This window comes from Myxine glutinosa, chromosome 2 (genome assembly GCF_964187855.1).
Source record: "Myxine glutinosa chromosome 2, kmMyxGlut1.1, whole genome shotgun sequence".
NCBI lineage: Eukaryota > Metazoa > Chordata > Myxini > Myxiniformes > Myxinidae > Myxine > Myxine glutinosa.
In genome coordinates this window covers 262,024,067-262,044,118 of record NC_136262.1, presented here as the reverse complement: position 1 = coordinate 262,044,118, position 20,052 = coordinate 262,024,067, and the positions used below count along the sequence as shown (strand labels likewise).

At 43.6% G+C, this 20,052-nt stretch overlaps 2 protein-coding genes across 5 annotated transcripts in view; one reads left to right on the top strand and one right to left on the bottom strand.

Annotated features, from left to right (window-relative positions):
• The window catches only part of LOC137420591 (uncharacterized), a 61,374-nt gene extending 47,016 nt beyond the window's left edge, over positions 1–14,358 (top strand). Inside the window, exons 9-15 of one of the 3 annotated variants that reach the window (XR_013622514.1) lie at positions 4,261–4,420; positions 6,345–8,290; positions 12,020–12,121; positions 12,328–12,550; positions 12,747–12,863; positions 13,193–13,645; positions 13,706–14,358. Coding sequence is in view for 2 of the 3 variants with exons in the window: in XM_068105780.2 (XP_067961881.2) it covers positions 4,261–4,420; positions 6,345–8,290; positions 12,020–12,121; positions 12,328–12,550; positions 12,747–12,863; positions 13,193–13,434 (2,790 nt within the window). In the remaining variant the exon portion in view is untranslated. Of the gene's footprint in view, positions 1–4,260; positions 4,421–6,344; positions 8,291–12,019; positions 12,122–12,327; positions 12,551–12,746; positions 12,864–13,192 lie in introns of all 3 variants that reach the window. The other 2 variants (XM_068105781.2, XM_068105780.2) reach the window with 2 other exon arrangements.
• Positions 14,359–15,796: 1,438 nt separating this feature from the next.
• LOC137420594 (stAR-related lipid transfer protein 5-like) overlaps positions 15,797–20,052 on the bottom strand; it is a 77,883-nt gene continuing 73,627 nt past the window's right edge. For both annotated transcript variants that reach the window (XM_068105785.2, XM_068105786.2), the window contains exons 4-6: positions 17,699–17,816; positions 17,450–17,543; positions 15,797–16,043 (exon numbers count right to left, since the gene is read on the bottom strand). In XM_068105785.2, the coding sequence (XP_067961886.1) occupies positions 15,902–16,043; positions 17,450–17,543; positions 17,699–17,816 (354 nt within the window). In that variant the 3' untranslated portion in view covers positions 15,797–15,901. The remainder of the gene's footprint in view (positions 16,044–17,449; positions 17,544–17,698; positions 17,817–20,052) is intronic.

Genomic DNA, 20,052 nt, shown 5'->3' with positions numbered 1-20,052 from the left:
AGTCAATGCAAGCAAGCTAGATATTCTATAAAGGCGTACCATTAACGAGGCTACCGATGTAACATGTCACAAGGGAGAAGTCTCGGAGCACTGACACAGCAACGGGTCTTATAGTCACGCCCCTAGTGGGGACAACAATGACAGCGAGCAGCGAGCATCCCCACCCGGGTTCAGTACGGATACGATTTCACTACAAGTGTACTGGACCCCCTTTTGCTTGTTATCTTTATTAATGATCTGCCACAATTGGTCAATAACTTTGTACACATATTTCCTGATGACATGAAAATTATGGGTCCAGTTGTTTTTTTTATGTTGAAGGCTTCAGTCACAGACTATAAATTCCTCATCGAGGCCAGGCCTTAAATAAAAGAGCTGCATTGATAGAAAAGTGAAGAAAGAGAGAATAGTCCAAGAGTTTTTGAGGAAATAAAAAAAAATCTGCTTTTTAAAAGGGGAAGGTCGTAAATGTTTGGAAATACATGGGAAGGTAAAGAGTTCCAGAGTTTGGCCGTGGAGGGGAAGAAACAAACATCATAACGACCCACCCGTGAGTTGCCAATGGCCACACAATCATCATGAGATGTATTGGCTTGTCGAGTAATCCGTGGTCTCGCTAATGGCGGAGGTACACAAGCAGCAAGTTCTTGGGAGCAGAAACCGAACTAATATCTGTAGAAAAGTGAAAGGGAGCCAACTTTGCGGCGTAGTTCGAGCAGGTCAAGTTTTGAGGTCAGATTGGGAGAGTTGATAAGTCGGATTGCTTTGGATTCAATTCTGTCCAGTAAGTATGTGGAGCAAGAACCGCCCCAGATGTGAGAGCAGTACTCGATACGAGGACGAATCAATCCTTTATATCGTTGAAGCAACTGTTGAGAGGAGAATAATCTTCGATATCTGAACAGGACTCCCAGTTTATTTGAGGCATACCTAGCTATTTGTGTAATGTGTGGATTCCAGGATAAAATTGATGTTAGGGTAATACCTAGTAGGTTTATTGAGTCACATGGTGTAATTGTGGAGCTTTCAAAGGAGATTGGAGAGTTTAGAGAGAGAGTTGAAAATAAATTGAGTTTTAGAATCATTAAATTTAACCTGATTACATTTGCCCCACTGGGAAATCTTGTCCAAATCCAAATTTAAGTGGTGGCTGTGACGTAATGAGATGTAGATCGAGTGAGGGAAGATGGGGCAGATGGGAAAAACATGGAGGAATGTAATGTCGAGTCATCAGCATACGAGTGCATTTGGTTATTTGTAAACAAAAATTAAAGGTCATTGATTAAAAAGAAGGAAGAGTGTTGGAAACAGGACAGAACCCTGAGGGACACCACTGTTGTTGTTGAGTTAACAATCAAGATCAATCAGACTCACTTCAAGATGACTTTGATTACAATGCACAGGAATGGTCAACCACCTGTCTGTCAGCTTCCTATAATGAAACCAAATGCAAGAGATCCCATATGTTGTCGGACAAGTAATTGTGGACAAGCAGTAACAATGGACACCATACGAATGATGTAATCCATCAGGATATCCAAACGGAGAAGACCTGGTGTTGTGATTTATGGCGTACTTAACTTTCATAAGTTATGTCAAAATCCATTCTCAAGGCCAATCAGATATTTGGGGTCAGCAAGAGGACATTCTCACACCTAAAAAGAGAAAATCTGCCAATCCTTCTTGTCGTCTTAGTCGGGCCTCATCTCGAGTATGGAAATGTACGTTGGCACTCCAGGTTCAATATGGATGAAGATAGGATTGAGAGAGTCCAGGGATGAGAAACAAGACAGATTGCTGAACTGTGTGTTCTTCCTTATTAACACAGATTCGATATTCTCAATGTACGCTCACTCTATTAGTGTCGACGCGAGGGTGACATGATCAGTGCGTTCAATATATTACTCGTACATGGAGATCTTCGAGTTCCAGCTGAACACTTCTTTTGTACCTGCGAGCAATCTGGTCACGTCAGGACATCATTGGAAGCTGTTCAAGAGTGGCAGTTCCCGACTGGACAAAAGAAAGAAAAATTCACGCAGAGGGTTGTTGATGATTGGAACAGTCTTATACAGGAAGTTGTCTAAGCTAAGAATGTCAGTGTTTAAAAGTAGGTTGGATAGACATTGATTGGTGGAGTCAAAGGGTGATGACCAACAGTCTTTGATGTAGGAGAACGACTATTTCTAAAAGTTAAGTTGTACACACCCCTGATGAGCAGACCGGGATAATTACAGGTTACCGACAATCCTGTTCGTGATGTGATGTGATGTGACGAGAAGTGACCGTTATATTTTAGTATACGATGTACAATCCGATTGATGTATTCGAGAGATGTGAGGCAAGATGTCCTTCATGGCAGGAAATGTTGGCCAATAACCTCGCTGCTTTTTTTCAGTATATTGATCATTTTCCATTTCAAATTCCTCATTAGATCATCGGCCTGAGAGTCCTCTGGTGTGGGCATTCAGGATGGTGTGGGCATTCAGGATGGTGTGGGCATTCAGGATGGTGTGGGCCTTCAGGATACCAGGCATGTAACCAAGACCCAGGGGATTATGTAGGGATTGAAGCACAGGAGTTCCGGGGGAGTCTACCTCAATTTTACTTTGGGGTTCCTGTGCGATCTACTTTGGGGTTGTGATACCCAGTTGGTATGACCTGCTTGCGTTCAGCTCTGTGGTCCTGGGCCCAGCCGTCTTGTCTGTTGTTGGACATCCAAGATCTTGCGCCATCTTTCTCCATGCATTACCCTTGGGGTTTGGTTCCCTGTATGCGTTGAGAAAACGTTTGACCGCCGAATATTATTAGGATACTTCATGTTCTTTGACTGCCGCAGCAGTCCCATTAACTATGAATTCTTTCTTGGCAGGGATTGGTGTAGGATGAACTAATCTGATGAGGTTGATGGTGTCCAACGTACCTCGTACAATCAATTTGACATGAGATTATTTTTTTTTGGAGGTTTGTATCATTTATTTTAACCTCTAAATGAGCCAACACTAGGTCCACAGGTAAATATGACAGAGCTGCTGTTGTTGTTTTTTATAATAAATTTCACATGTGGTGTAATGAGTGTGATTCACAGTGAACTTTGTGTAGGAGGTGTGACTAGAGATCAGTGGGTGTGACACACTCAACCATGACGTCATCGTGCAGCGAAACGCTGACAGCGACTGCGATAAACATGTCCGCTCAAAGAGATTACTGGTGGCACCTGATTTAGCAGTATGAGACCATTTATTTATTACGTATGCATGGAGGTGAGACTAACGAAAGTGAACATTGAGGAAAGATGGAAAATGTGGGAGGAGTTGAGAGAAGGGAAAGGGAGTAGGTTAGGTGTGTGTGTGTGTGTGTGTTTGTGTGTGTGTGGGGGGGGGGGAGTGGTGGTGTGTGTGTGTGTGTGTGTGTGTGTGTGTGTGTGTGTGTGTGTGTGTGTGTTAGTTATATGTACGTTCCTCCCTTTGCCCTCACACCTCTCTCCTGCCCCTCTCCATCACTTTTGGTCTGCCCTTCACCTCCTACCGAAGACACCCCCCTCCTTGGACTCTTGTGTGTATCTTGGTCCGAGAATATTTGGAGCACTTACCTGTATACGCACAAACTTACTGGGTTAAGATCTGTTTACGACGTTTACCTTGCTGTTTTATTTCATGACTCCTAATCAACGTTGACTGTATCCAATGCTATCGAGTGGGGGTGTGCGGTGTCGTAGTAGTAGCAGTAGTAATAGTAAAAATTGGATAGGAGTAAGTTAGAAAATTAACATAAATTTACCAGGATAATTTTACAACACATCAGGATCTAAGCGATTGAGGAGGAGAATCCATGAGGATGGGAAGAGCTCCTTGGTGTTAACAAACGTAGTCTCCTTGTTTCGTGTTACATTTTGACAGCATTTTCACTGTAACCACATAATGCAGGAAATTGTGAAAGCGGAAGCTTTGTGGCCTGGAAGCTATTGATAAGGGGCCTGTTGTGCCTCATGGCCTGCCTACTGCACAACTCTTTACTTCCTTTTCCAAAACATCTTCAACGATCAGAAATATGCAAATTGCTGGTGGAGAGTGTGCGCTCACAGACGCTATGAAAAGATCTAGTGTGACGACTCCTAGCTTGTGATGGTTATAACATCAGAGGGGAAAGGCCTTGTATTGGACGTGAAGAAGATGTGATCTCTTGCGTGTACCACACTTTTGCTTTTGGATGTACTTTGACCTTTTTGCCGAAACTCGGTTTCTCGTCCTTCCTTGTTAGGCTGGGAATGGACGGCTGGGAAAAGGCGATGAAATTCTCGCTGTAAATGGAGTTCGACTGGGTGACCTTCCGGTGACAGAAATTTTCGACATCCTCTGCTGCTTACCAAACCACCTGCAACTCACGGTGCACCACCCTCTGATGGATGGTACGGTCACAGGTACTCGGTGCAAATGTACAAGCGTACATGTACTGGCGTGTACATGTATGTACACACAAGCATATATGCGCATACACTCGTACTTGTACACACACGCGCGCGCGCACACACACACACACACACACACACACACACACACACACACACCCTTCTTAAACCCACATTTTGAGATAACAACCAACAACACACACTATTCAATATGCAAGCATGGGCCGAGTAATTTTAGCATGAGTACATTATGTCTGCCATTGTGGTGCAAACTCCCGAAGGTTGAAAACCTCCACTGGAGTACAACCTGTCTAGTTTGTGTTTTCGCAGACAGGGCGTCGCATCACAAATGCTCTAGGATGAATGTTAGGCCCGAGTGTCCGATCTGCATGCATTAGCTGATGAAAGTTTACGATCCCAGGGTGTCTTTCAACAAACAATAAGTGAGTTATCACCAGTACCCTGAACAAATTACAAAGTCCAGCCTTGACTAGCTCTTCAATGTCAATCCCTGAGTATGCGATCTGTCACCACAGCATCTACCAAGGACCAGTAATTAGTCAATTATATCTCTTCTCATTCTGATGTACCATACTCTGTTAAGGAGCATCGGTGCTGCCTAAGTAGTTTCTTGGCAAGGCTTATACTGGGTGGTTTGCCATTTACTTCCTAAAATAAGTTTGTAAAAAAAATGTAATAATTTTTTTCCCTTATTTTTTAATAATTAAAAAATAATATATATATATATTTTTTTTTTTGTTCATGGTGCCCGCAATAGCTCACCGACTCTTCCCAAAGGAACTTTAACGTCCACCAGCTAATGCCAACAGACAGGACGCCGAGTTTATCATCCATCCAACTTGCGCACACACTGAATGATCACCATACCTGTGAAACACCGGGATGACAGTTTATAGCTGGGTCGGGATTCCAGCCCAGGCTAGACAGCTTAGAGGTGAGAGGGCATGATTCTACGTCACCCTGCCAGTCCCAATAGTCCATAGCAGATTCTAAATTCCAGCTGAGATAAGTTACACCAATAACATTGGTATGTTGCAATTACATTTGCCATAATTACTCCTGGTTTGCATTCCCATCTAGACCATGGCACCCAGGTTCAAATCCCCCACACTATAAGTGTTATTATTTTGTTGTTTAATAATGTCCTTGTAATTGGCATTACCATACACTAATCTAGACAAATGTATTTGTCTTCCATGTCATTTATGTACAAGCTCTTAAATGAGCCTTTTATCAACAATAATAAAACTAGAGTGAAGTTGATGATGCGCCATTGCAAATCCCTACGTTTCCCACCTAAAGCTAAGTTGAAAGATGGTAAAACCAGGAATGACACAATGTCAAATTTTGAATAAATAGAAAATGTTCTGTTTTGACCCCTGTGACCTTGATCCCCACCCCCTGGGGCTGAACCGAGCGTAAAATCCCAAAAATCGTTACATATTTAATGCGTCCCCCAATGTTCATTGCACATACAAAGTTTCATAATGTGCCCATAATTTAATTTTTTGGTAACTGATCTTTGACCCCGCCCCAATCCCCTAGAGGGTGGGACCAAAATGATTATGCTCTCACACCTTCTTGCCACGTCATGATCAAAACTACCAAGTTTGGTGAATTTCTGTAAAACTGTTTAGATAGCGTAACGGACAGACAGAAAAATAGAGCCGATTACAGTATCTCCCCGTTTTTTAAAATTTTCTTTAAGCATTTGGATGAAAAGAGTCTAGAAACAACATTTAACTGCAACATTCATAAATGCCACACTGAATGCGTAACTTTATACAAGCAATTGATTGTGAATGAATACAACAATAATCATGTAAATGTCCTTTGTGATAATAGGGACTTGAATGTGATTAAAATTGTAACAAGGCCTCATGTGAGTATGTAACATGAGCAATCTGTTCTGCAGAAAACGCGGACGTCGGTTTGACAACCGCTTCGGAGCGTGACATGGCGGGGCCTACCTATGAAGGCTTCATCCCATCAAACAGAGATTGTAACGGGGTTCATTCTTCACCAGGAGCTGATGAAGCAAGTCCCAAGAGCAAAACTAAACATGAAATGTTAAAAATAGACTATGATGCGGATGAGAACGAGGGGTTTGATCAAACAGAAGATTCAGAGAGTGCTGAAGAATCACATCAAGGGGAAAAGCACACCAGCAGTTACAGAGAAGAAAAGGAGAAAGAAGCGAAAGAAAGCAAAAATGAAAATGCGCAAATGATGTCTCATGAAGCAATTGCAAAGGAAAGTGGAAAAATCAACAAGGAAATTGATCCTGAGAAGTCCATCGATGGTGTAAGGGAAAAGACTGCACCAGAACTCGTTGTGGACTCGGACCGGGTACGAGATCAGCCAAATGATCAAATGAACCAATCGGAGGACATCATTGAATCCATGATCGACACTCAAGAACCAAAAGGATCAGATGAAATTGAGGACCTTAATGAATCACCAGAAACTGCAAGTGATTCTGCCAAGCACGTCCAGCCAAAGGTCGAAGATGTGGACAACGAAGAGTCTGCTTTGGTTCAGATAAAGGTCTCCAACAACAAAACGTGCGACATTGAAGACACACAAATACCAAATGCAGTGGAGAACATCAAAACTCCCCCCAAGGTTTTGCCCAAATCTTGGAAAACTCAGCAATTCACGGTCCACTCAGGTTTGGAGACTGTGGGCGGTAGTGAATCGAGAGGAACTATTTCAGGTTGTCCACTAACTCCCGGACAAATTCTTTCACGCCGCCACTCAGCAGATTTGACTTTGAGACGAGCCTCATTGGACAATGTATCTCAGATAATGGGAGTTCTTATTAGTAAAAGTTCCTCTCAGTCAATCTTCGGTCAGGACTCGCATTCCCCTCCAGCAAACAAAGATCCTAATTTACAGCCGACAGTGATGAGAGAAGCAGCTTTCAAAATGGCAACCGCTAGCGATAACACTCAAAAGACGATTGACGGCACAAAGGCCTCAGAGATCGATGTGAAGACGATTGCTCACAGAGTCACGTCCACTACAGATTGCCACCCAGGAGACGGCGAGTCCACATTCAAAAGTGAGGTGAGAAATGGTGAGTCGCAGTCCCAGAACATCTCTTCTCATGTATCCACTTCTGTTCGTGATAAAATCAAATCATTCGAACTTCTGTCTAGCACGAAAACTGGATGTTCTCAAGTTGGGGATCAGTCAAAGTCAAGTGCCTGTCATGCTTCAGTTGTAAGGTTGGAAAAGAAGGCCATGGTTGTTTTGCCAAGCTGGTCTGGACAGGATTCTGAAACAAAATTCCTTGATGAACCTCTTCACGCCACAACTACTGGAACAGAAAAATTAGTAAAGGAGTCTGGTGACACATCAGGAACCAAGTTACACCACAACGAATTTACGGGTTCATTCAAGGAGGGCATTTTGCAAGATTGCCGGGTACTGTGTAAGAACAGGGTCATGCCTTCCGGAAGTGCTGCAAGGTCTGTTGTAATCCCATTTCCTGAAAACATCATCCCTGTGACGTCAACGAAGCACTCTAAATGCACCGATGACCCCACAAATGAAGTTGGTACTCCGAGTCACCACAACTTACTGACTAGTTCTGTGTTACCTGCTGCCACCGTTGAGACCAGGGGAACGGAACGTGAAACCGCTTCTGCATCAAACGTCATAGGAGAAGAGGGTTCCATGGAAACGGCTCTCTTGTCTCAAGAATGTTTGAAACAAAAGGCTCAAGAAGTGCAGAGAAATCCGAACAGGAACAAGAGAAATGGTGAAGATGGTGCTGAAGGTGGAGAAGACTTGTTGGGAACAGACAGCGAGCATCTCGCAGCTTTGCTTGATGAAGCTCACAAAGAAACCGATGAGGTAATAACTCCCCTGTGGCTGAACAATGATGCAATATTGTAATGATGTAATTGTAATTGGTTACTTATCACTTTATTTACATTTGTTGCTGACATCCCAATATAATCTCAATAAATTTTAGTTTCCACAAAATAATTATCTTGAATCTGACACTCGCATTCCACCATTATGTGTTACCTGTCGATTCATATCATCTGCACATTTTCCATTTTGTCCACCATGTTGGGAGAGTCTGTAAGGGTTATTGTTGTGAAAGAGGCTATTGTTCCACCTTATCACTCAATGCATTGCTGGTAAGGTATCGGTACCATCTGCGAGCATAGGTTAGTGCATGGTGGACATTAAAGATCCTTCACGAAGAGTAGGTGAGCTATTGCCGACACTCTGATCAAATTACAAATTCCTGCTCTAACCTAAGGGGGTGGGGGAAGGGGGGGGGGGGGGACTACATCAGCAGCACAGACAATATTACAGCGGCCCAGCTCCCAACAATGATATCAACCATTAACCACACAAAGTGATCAGTAAACAAAGGTCCGGTAGGCAGGTAATAGCAAAGAGCGACTGATATGTAAGCCGTGATAAAGATCATGGGCATCCATGGTCACAAACTCAAAGTCCTGTGTTACTTGGGTATCATAAAAAAGCAAAAAGGGTCCATCTATTTTCTTACGTATGGAAAAAGAGGAAGGGGACTGAATTGAGAAAATTTAAATTGAGGAAAAGGGCGAAAAGGGAAGATCATGAGATATAATCTATATAATATATATATATATCTATTTTTAGAACCCCTAAATTTTTCCAGTTTTTATTGAAATTTACGCAGTTTAATGTCTCAATGTATTCTGAAATTAAGCATAGAACAAATAAACAATTGGGAGATAAAAAAAGAAATCATAGAATCATTTTGTTTAACAAAATTTAATTTAAATTTTTGACCCAGCAAAGTCGCCACCTTTTACAGATATAACCGCCGAACACACTCGTGGCATTTTTTCTACAATGGAAATCAAATATTGTTCGGGAAGTTCTTCCCAACACTGTTGCAGAAGTTCCCACAAATGTGTTGCACTTGTACGTTGCTTTGCTTTCACCCTTCTGTCCAGTTCATCCCAAACCAGCTCGATGGGGTTCAAGTCTGGAGACTGTGCTGGCCATTCCATGATTTGAAGCCTACCGTCTTGTTCTTTTCCTTGAAGGTAGTTTTGACATAGCCTGGAGGTGTGTTTAGGGTCATTATCTTGCTGTAGGATGAACCCCTGACCAACTAGGCGTATACCAGAGGGTATTGCATGGCGCTGCAAAATGCTGTGGTAGCCCTTTTGGTTCAGGGTGCCAGTCACTCTGTGCAAGTCGCCGACTCTGGATCCAGCAAAAGAGCCCCAGACCGTCACGCTTCCTCCTCGTTGTTTGACAGTTGGTGTCACACACTGAGGAACCATCCTTTCGCCTACTCGACGGCGTACCAAAACCCTGCGTGATGAACCAAAGATTTCAAATTTTGATTAATCGGTCCATAAGACCTTCTTCCAGTCTTCAGTATTCCACTGGCGGTGCTTCATGGCCCAGGCAAGCCTCTTTTTCTTATTTTGCCATCTTAGCAATGGCTTTCTTACTGCCACTCGACCTGTCAAACCTGCAGCTCGAAGTCTTCTCTTCACAGTTGAAACTGAGACTTGCTTACTTTGACCAGTGTTAAGCTGTGCTTGAAGCTGTTGTCCTGTGAGCCGCCTATCACGCAAGCTGTTGACTCTCAGAAACTTGTCTTCTGATTCTGCTGTGGCTTTGGGTCTGCCAGACCTCTTCCTGTCAGAGTTTCCTCCAGTTTCCAATATACTACTTCCTGCAGTGCAATATTGTCCAAATAATGCTTCAGAGGGTGTAATAACAGTCTGTTCCAATGCTGCTTTTATACAGACAGGGGGTTTGTAATCAAGTAATCAGCAAAGGTTGGGACACCTGTAGGAATTGTTTGCATCAACTTTCAAGGCTTAATTTACTTACATTGCTGCAGAACAGCTGTAAGTTGTTAACCCATACTTGTTCCCTGAAGAAGGCCTTTTTTTTTACAATATAACTATTACATGTGCAATTTACATTATTTTCCCGTTTTTGCCAACCTAAACTTTTTAAAATATAACCTCGAGCAGTTTACTGCTTACCTTTGTACCATTGCAGGTTATTCACTGGACTTGAATTGCTTAAATTTCAATAAACCTGGAAAAATTGAGGTGTTCTAAAACTTTTGACCGGTAGTGTGTGTATATATATATATATATATATATGTATATATATATGTATTATTGTGCTGGCTCAGTAGCATTGGCGGGAGGAATAGATGGTGGATATAGATGGTGGCACGATCGAGTGCTGGTGGTGGTAGTGGAGTTGGTGCAACAAGAAGTGATGAGATCGAGAAAGAAGGCAGTGGAGAAGGTGGCCAATGGGAGAGAGGTGTTGTTTGTGAAAGAGGGCCAGGTGGTAAGATGCATAAGGAGGAGGGTGTGGAATGCAAAAGGTCTGCCAGAGGCTTGTGATTGGCAAGTGGTGGAAGACCTCAAGCCACATTTAGTATTCCCGGAGGAGATCTGCCTGACAAGGTTGTGGCCTGACATTGTCATCTTGTCAGGTACAACAAGGTAGGTTATCATAGGGGAGTTAGTTGTCAGTATATTGGGAGGAGAACATGGAGGAGGTGTACAAGAGGAATAGAGGAAAGTACAGTGAGCTGGAGACAGAGTGTCGGGAGAAGGGTTGGCGTGTTTCTTGTCAGCCATTTGTGGTTGGGTGTTGAGGATATATTGGCAATTCTTTTTCTGCATTTATTGCTCGACTTGGAGTGTTTGGAACAGAAAGAAGGAGGATGTGCGAGAGTGGTGCAAGCTGCCTAGAAAGGCACACTTTTTGGATTTGGAGGAAGTTGATGGAGGCTGGTCAAACGGTGTCGGTGGAGTTTAGAGTGTGTGGTGGTTCTTTCAGCCACAAAAGGGTACGGTAGTGACTGAGTATGGAAGAGAAATGGAAGTATGTGAAAATGGTTGATGTTTTGAGCAGTGTATGTTATGAGGCTTTTTCTGTTGAGTGGTGTAGGTTATAAGGTTGGGTGGTTTGTTTGGTGCTCCAGCATATACTTTCGGTGCTGTGGATTCTGGGAATGGAAGCTGTTGTTTTGTTGTTGTAGTTGTGTTCTCGCTGACTGGGTAGTAGGGGTATGTACGCATCCAAGTGCAGTTGCTGCATGTGGAGGCGTATGTGCCCCTGCTTGCCCACCTAAGCTGACAGTATCAAGGTTGAAAGGTCGAAACAGGATGATGCTGAGGACTTTGACTGAAGACCCGGTCAGTGAGTCACACTTGTGGCCAGGTGTGCTTTGAAATTGCGTGTGTGTAAATATTTATATATATTACCATTGCATTCACCAATTAAGGAAAAGAGTATCTGATGTTTTAAATGAGACTGAACAAGAAACACGAGATAACTTTATGAACCCTGTATGCAACGCATAATGAAAAGTGAAGGTTTGTCAATTGAAATATTTTGGCCAAAATGACAAAAACAGACCAAGAAAAGGACAAAAATGTGGACAAACGTTCATGGGAATGCGAATTTGTTCGAATCATTGGATAGGATCTTCACTAATACATTTGCAGTGACATCCTGGAGCACCTTGTTATGAATCTTGTGTGCAATCTCTTCTACCCCCTTGAGATCACTTCTGTCTGATCGCAGGCCTTACAAGACATCAAGGTCGTGGTCATTCATAAGGAAGGAGGGACCGGGCTCGGCGTGAGCGTGGCAGGTGGAAGTGATCAGGAGCAAAAAGTCATTACGGTAAGATGTGTGCTTTATGTTAAGGCTCGGTTGACCCTTGACTCCATTTTGTCGCGAGCATTAGGGCCTAGTAAAGTTTTCTGTACTCTGTCTTCTAGTATTTCCTTTTACTATTTGAAAACTCACCTTAATTGATGACATTATGTTAATGATGAAATTATATTTCGGAGAGATAATAATCAGTTTCTTCACCTTGTTATGGACAGGTTCATCACGTGTTCAGTACCGGGGCAGTGGCACAGGAAGGGACTCTTCAAAAAGGGGACTGCTTGCTCTCTGTTGATGGGCATTGCCTCAAGGGTGCGACGTACAGCGAGGGGTTGGAGGCGGTACGGCAGGCACGCACCACCCGGCAAGCCGTGCTCGTGGTGCGGCGTCGAGACAAGGGAGATGTTGAGAGGAAAGTGACTGGACTGCGGAGAGACTCCGGTATGTTATTCCCAAGATTCCTGCGTGGGGATGCTTTTTGTCACCATGGAATTTTTTTTTTAAATTTTTTCAAATATGAAATTTTTCAACAATTTTTTGTCAATTTTTTTTTCAACAATTTTTCACAATGTGAAATTGGACCTGTGACCCCACCCGGCTCCATGAGACTTAAGCTGATGGATATGAAATCCTGCAGGAATGGTGCTGAGTGTGGAGATGCACAAAACTGGGGCAGTCCTCGGCTTCAGCCTGGAAGGGGGTACCGATGCTGGTGGGGAAAGACGACCCCTTGTTGTCCGGCAGGTCTTTCCAAGTAAGTAGTGAATACCGTATTTATTTATTATTATTGCATGAAATTACATGAATATTAATGTCAGTGCAGGATGTCCAGTTTTGTAAAAAAAAAGAAAAAAAGAGGCCATTATTTAATTAATTTTGCTGTCATAATTTGTTTTTGTAAATTTTGAGATTTTTCTTATTTATTGTTTTGCTTGTTCGTTGTTTTTCTTTTATTTTAAAGAATTTGAACAATGCCATTCATTTGGAATTACAGATACATAGTTAACTGAGCATATGAAAAGACTATCCTGCCCATCTCACCTGTGCTGAGCTCTCACTTGATTAATTAAACACCCATCCCAGGAATCACAGAAGGTTCTTTGTACCCTGGTGATGTGCTGCTTGCTGTGGGAGGAAACAAACTCACAAACATGTCTCGTCATGATGCCTTCAACCTCCTCAAAGGTCTTCCTGATGGCCCCATTGCCTTAACCATCCTTCGTGGGGATTTCATTCCAGACCGAGGCCTTCTAAACCGCACCACATCATTGCAAAACAACTCTCAGTTATCTAAATCGCAGGATGGTGATTCAGATGATTGGTGATGCATAAAAAGACAAAAGCCCCCATCCTCACTTGGATGGATTGATGCGAACTCGTACACATACATAATATTTCTACAGGTCTTTCATGATGCACAACCACAGGGTGGCCATCAAGGCTTCACCTGACCACGGGGCAGCTGTGGAGACTCCGCCTGCACACGGACACGGGGCAGTCGGTGAGGCTACGCCTGCCCACAGGGTGGTGGGTGAGGCCCCGCCTGCACACAGGGTGGATAGTGAGGCTCCGCCTGCCCACAGGGCGGTCGGTGAGGCTCCGCCTGCCCACAGGGCGGTCGGTGAGGCTTCACCTGCCCACATGGCGGTCGGTGAGGCTTCACCTGCCCATGGGGCAGACAGTGAGGCTCCGCCTGCCCACAGGGTGGTCGGTGAGGCTCCGTCTGCACACGGGGCAGACAGTGAGGCTCCGCCTGCCCACAGGGCGGTCGGTGAGGCTCCGCCTGCACACGGGGCAGACAGTGAGGATTCGCCTGCCTACATGGTGGTCGGTGAGGCTACGCCTGCCCATGGGGCAGACAGTGAGGCTCTGCCTGCCCACGGGGCAGGCGTGGAGGCTCTGCCTGCCCACAGAAAAGTTAAAGCAGTCTTTATGATGTCTCATATTGTGTATTTGTTGAAAGATCTGACATTTTATTCAATGCTGTAAACTGTGCACAAAACATATCAGGATGTAAATATACTTATTTTCTTAATCACAAACATCTTTAGTACTTTGAAGTGGTCATTTGATGAGCAGAAGGGTCAATTCGCAATATTTGAGAGAGATTTCTTGGAGGTTTTGCACAGAAACATACAAACACAACACTGTAAAAACAGTATCATCTTCAACCATAATTGTCCGAGAGTTTTAGGCATGTGTGCAAGTTTGATTTGAAATGAAGAAACAAAATAAAAGAGCTAACCACACTTTTCTAAATGCTTATCATTGTTATTGACATTGTATTATTGAAAATGGCATGACACCTTCATCCTCTAATATGTCGTCCACCGAAGGTGGATGGAGGTTACGTTTTCACCCCCTTCTGTAAGTCTGTGAGCAGGATATCTCAATAAGTTAGTGACGGATTCGGACAAAATTTGGTGGATAAGTTGGATGCGTGACGAGGGCGAAATGATAAGATTTTGGTGAAGATCCGGATCCAGTTCTGGCCTATCCATGAGATACTAAACGTACACTGTTCAGCCTGCTGGAGGTATGCTCTCTAATGGATGCCATTCTCGTTGTCATTGCAGTTCTCTTGATGCGATCAGTTTTTAAAGACTATTTCACCTTCAAATGATAAAAATGCAAAATTAATTTGCTATTATTTGCACAACTAAAGCCGTTGGTATTATTACCGTTCAGCACTCATTACTCAGCAATGTGGTCTGGTGTACAAAGGTAAAATGTATCCGCGAGTTATCAAGGCTACTCCTTCAAACTGAACCCTGTGTTTAATTTCACGTTAAAGAATGACAGCGAGTCATTCTACTTTGCCTTTTCAATCAGAATTCGGGAACTGAGTGGCGTGCTGATGAGGAGGAGAGTGTCGCTGAAGCTGAAGGGAAAGGTGTATGCTGCATGTGTGAGAAGTGTTATGATTTATGGGAGCGAGACATGGGTAATGAACGTAGAGCAGCAACGAAGGCTGGAAAGGGTGGAAATGCGAATGGTTCGATGGATGTGCGGAGTATCGTTGAGAGAGAGGAAGACAAATGATGAATTGCGAAAGATGATGGGAATATTGCCTGTGATTGATGCTGTGAAGAGGAACAGGTTGAGATGGTTTGGTCATGTGTTGAGGAAGGATGAAAGTGACTGGTTGAGAAGAGTGATGGAAGTTAATGTAGAAGGAAGTAGAGGACGGGGAAGACCGAGAAAGACTTGGCTAAAGATGGTGGAAGAAGAAATGCGGGCAAGGGGGTTAACAAGGAGAGATGCAGAAAATAGGGCAAAATGGAGAAGATTGTCATGGGGACCGCAAGGCTAACCCCCGCTCTAGCAGGGAACATGGCCTTAAAATGCATGTTGTTGTTGTTGTTTGTTTTCAATCAGAATACACAAATATTTTATGCGAGAATTGTCATCCGTGCCACTTATTGAGTGTTGCTATTTGAATCGCCATTCATATATTTTCATTCCCGTGCAACATGTCAGAAGAAAGAAATTGCAATGTGCAATTTATATTTGCGCATTTTCTTTTCAACTCAGAAATGTAAATTAATTAAATCAGAGGAACATTTGTTTCCACTTCACCAGACCGAGTGGGTGAGCTGGCTGCTTCCTCAACCAATCAGAGCCAAGTTTAGAGGCTCGCTGCAGTCAACTATTGCTTTTGGAGAAGAAATGCTCGAGCCATTGGGATAGGGTATCCAGATTTATGATTTGTAAATGGACCCTTTTTGGAAGGACATTGCTTGATACATACAGACGGGCCTTTGCAATACAAAAAAGGTGTTTTCAGGAGATTCAAGCTGTCTGTACGGCCTTGTGCAAGTTGCTGAAGAACTGGAGCATTGTCTGAGGAAAGACTGCATCCACCAGACGACGAGGAACTTTCCCTGAGATGTCGGTCTGGAAGAAGACGATCAGCTGCGAGTGGTCACTTTGCCTGTAAGGAGACAAACACACAAAAAGAGATTCAAAAAACATTGGAGAGGTAGTTCAGGATTAAATGGTAGAGTTTCAAAGGCAAGAAAACCCCCACTTCCTGCCCCTCCACCCTCCATGAAACAAATTCAGGAACGATTATGTGGATAAGGCATATTAGGGCTTCTCCGCTAAGATCTGCTGAAAACATTTTTCAAGGCATAAATTTGAAGCACCATGGAGTATGATTTTGGAACAGGTGCCATGGATTCCTAGATCACCCCATATATTAGCTTCTCAGGTTTCAAGTCACCTTTCTCATTTGTCCCACTCTTCTTCCATCTGCCTGTGCAATACACGACTTTCAAAGTGACGTAATGCCTCCCAGAATGCTTGGTGCGCATGCACACAAACCCCAGGAAACTTGAGTGTTTGGAGCGAAATAAAGTATCATGTGTCCAGACAAGGATTGGTACCTGAAATGGATCACAAAGCTCTAAAGGAAGTCGAAAATACTGCTGTGCCTCTGCACGGCAAAAGACTTGGATAACTTTCTCAGCTCACTGCCTGGGCAGCTACCCATACTGCAAACTTCTGAGCATGTCGATCGATGCAAGACACGAGAGGAGGGACATGTTCAGCACAAACCCCCTGACGGATCACTACCAGTGACTGGACTGTGCATCTGGATGAAGTTCTTCCGAACACCAATGGGAAGGTCATATCCGGGGCTTGTGAATGTACAGAGTAAGTTTAAAATGATGATATTTACTATTGATCATGCTGGAAAATGGGGTGGGGATCTATGTGAGAGTTGTTAAAATATATAATATATTGTTTGGTTCCGGGGCGACGATATAAATTGTACTCGATAAGCATTCATATGTCATTTGTAAAGTCCAGTATTATTGCCTCTGATACATCTTGCTCCCAAAAACATTTCAAAATACCATCCGGTCTCCACCTATTGGCCTCTCCTAAGCCTACCAATGAGTTTTATTATTCTTGTTATTCCTATACATTTGTTGCATACTTACAACCTCTGTACTGATTCTCTACCTGCCCTATTGCCTACCTATGACCTCTTAATGCACAGCCTCACGTCCTTTGTCTGCCTGCTCTTTGTAGGGTGGGTGGGGGATAGGTGAGGGGAGGAAACAGAGCAACCTGTGAATGAGAGGGTGAGGCCACGAAGGGTTAATTGGGAAACTTTTGAATATTTTTAAACAGAAAATGGAGAAGCACAATGGCAGGAAAGCGTGAGAAGAAGCCCAGAAAATTGTGAAGATTACGAGAATTCAATGAAGACCTTCCTTCACGAACTTAAATTGGAGTGGTTGTGTTTTGTACATTTGTGGAAATAACCCAGGGAACGATAATCTGAGGTCCGAACAAACAATCGGACGTGGTTAACATAACAGAACGTACCCAGGAACAGGCTTGACAAGGCAACCACATGGGTGGTTCAATCCCCGCACCATGCCCGGCTGCACAGGGTAGTCCGAGTGGTCAACGTGGACTGCTGCGGTGATAACATTGTGGAGAAAGTGGTTCAGAAAGTTTTTTAAAAGGTGCATTTTGAAAAAAACTCAAATCTGTACAATAATTACATGAAAATTACTTTCTGTGATGAAGCATTCAAGAATCGAGAGCGGTTAAATAAGGGCTGGGACATACCGTTAGAGGAGATTGTGCCATCATGGTATCGCCGGATAATCACAAGGTCGATAAATTCCCGAGCAGAAATTAACCCTTTCATGGAAGAAGGAGTAACCGTACGGCAGACAGTCAGGTCCTATAAAAAAACCCGGAAAATAAATAGGTGCCCATCGAAAAAATTTTCAACGAAATGGCAAACATGTTAAGAAAAACAAGAAAGAGCAATCGGAGATTACAGACCCTCGCCAGGTCGTTTTTGTGTGGTGTTTATTAGCTGCTGTGTTTGTGTGCTTTATTGATGACTAGCAGAAGTACCCGGCGTTGCCGGGCGAGGGAGGGGGGGGGAGGAGTGCGGAGCAGGGAGGAAGGGAGGGGAGGGGGGGGGAGAGTGTGGGGGGGGGGGGGGGAAGTGGAGCAGTCAGAAGTGGCAGCTCTTTTACGGAGAATTTATATCTTAAAGGGGAAGGGAGGGGGGGAGGAAAGGGAAGGGTCGAGGGGAGGCAGGAGAGGAAGGTGAGTGGCTCACGTTTCTGAGTTAAGTGTGATGCCGATCAGGAAGAAGAAGAGGCAGTACTACCAAATTCATACACTTCCAGAATTGTTTGATTTATTTGTATTCAAATGTCTGCTAATTGTTTTGTATTTATTTATGTGAATGTGTACTTGTATATAACTGTCATTAATTAAAAAAGGTTTCGGCACTATTGAGCGATGTTTTTTTGTTTTTTTTTACTCCAGAAAAACGATCTTTTTTTTTTTCCGAAAAATGTTTTTTTGCTTAAAACACTCCCAGGCACTCACTGATGAACCTCTGAAAGTTTGATGAACATCCGTTCAGCCATCTCTGAATAAAACGCGGACACACAGACAACTGTAGATGGACTATATATTATATAGATTTCGTTTATATATTATATAGATGTAGATTTCTGTTCAAGCCAATATGGCTGCTTAACCACGTGACCAATGACGTCATCAATTTAATTATCCCATACAATTTTTATGCAGATCATGCTCAATAAATTTCAAACTGATCAAGCGTTCTACTTGTTGAATTATGACGTCATAATAAAGGCACCGATGACATCATTAACATATCTTATTCCCAATGGGGAGTACTTGACAATGATCCATGTTTCAATTTTTTCCATCGAGCGGTTTTGGAGATAGAGGTGTGTTACGTGCTCCTCCCCACCCCCCTGGTCACGGTGTACCTCCGAGCCCCGAGAGGAGTCACGGCAGAAAAATCTGTTATTCTGTATGTCAAAGATCAATGGTAAAGCCACACCAATTGTTACCAACAAACAAATATTGTATTAAGATCACACAAGAATAACAGTACAACAAGTTCGTACAACGTGGTACCATCAGGTTCGTACAACACAACTCACTGTGCTCCAAGTGAGCGAAAAGAAGAAGATTCCCAATGTCTCGAATCCCGGCTTCAAGCCAAAGTCGATCCGCTCCAGCGATCGTCAGAACAATGTCCAATCGAGACCAGAATCCCTTAGGGTTGGCAGTTACAGTCCTGCTGCCGAAGCTGCGCAAAGGCCCCCTCAAGGCGACGGGGAAATCCAAAGGCGCCCTCCAGGCGACTGGGAAATCACACCCTCGGGTAGGGACGTTTCACGGCTTCCAATCGGCAAACCGCGGATTTACCTTCAAAGAGCCACGCCACACACACCCGCCAGATCCACGTCTGAATGCGGTGACAGTGATTAAAGCGAAGTGAAAAACCTTGAGCGAAGCGCAAATGCGCGAGGTAAAATGGCCGACGGCCTGTACTCGAGACGTAACGGCCCTCCAATGATTCTCTTCAGAATCCACCGCAAAACCTGACACGCAGGTTGATCTGTCACAGCGATAACAACTCTGTCGCAGGAATCCCTTTCCTGGGAAACCCAAAGTTCACTCATGACTCTTGCTCGCCAACGTTCGCTCCAGACCTCGAAACAACTCGGCTTTCTTGTCCGACTCACTCGCTCCGCCTTCTCTTTCTCTCCCTCTTCTTCGTCGTCCGGTTCCGGTTTTATTTAAAACATTAACTTTTTTTACCTTTTGAAAATAACAATATCTACTTCCCTCAAACGACAACAATAATAATACATGGAATCAACAATGTTTACAGTGGATGAAAACCACAACGGAAGTGACGAATCCGTAACAAGTGCAACGTTTTTCGTTTTTTCCCAGGACGGTGCGTGTACCACGTGACCTATGCCGTCATAATTATTTATTTAAAATTCCACAGGAGGAGGCACTCCTATGATGAAATATTCGTGTCAATCGGACTAATGGTTGCAGAGAAAAGTATACTCATGTTCTGTGCGGACAAACAAACGGACCCAACAAATGCAATACCCTCTCCTCTG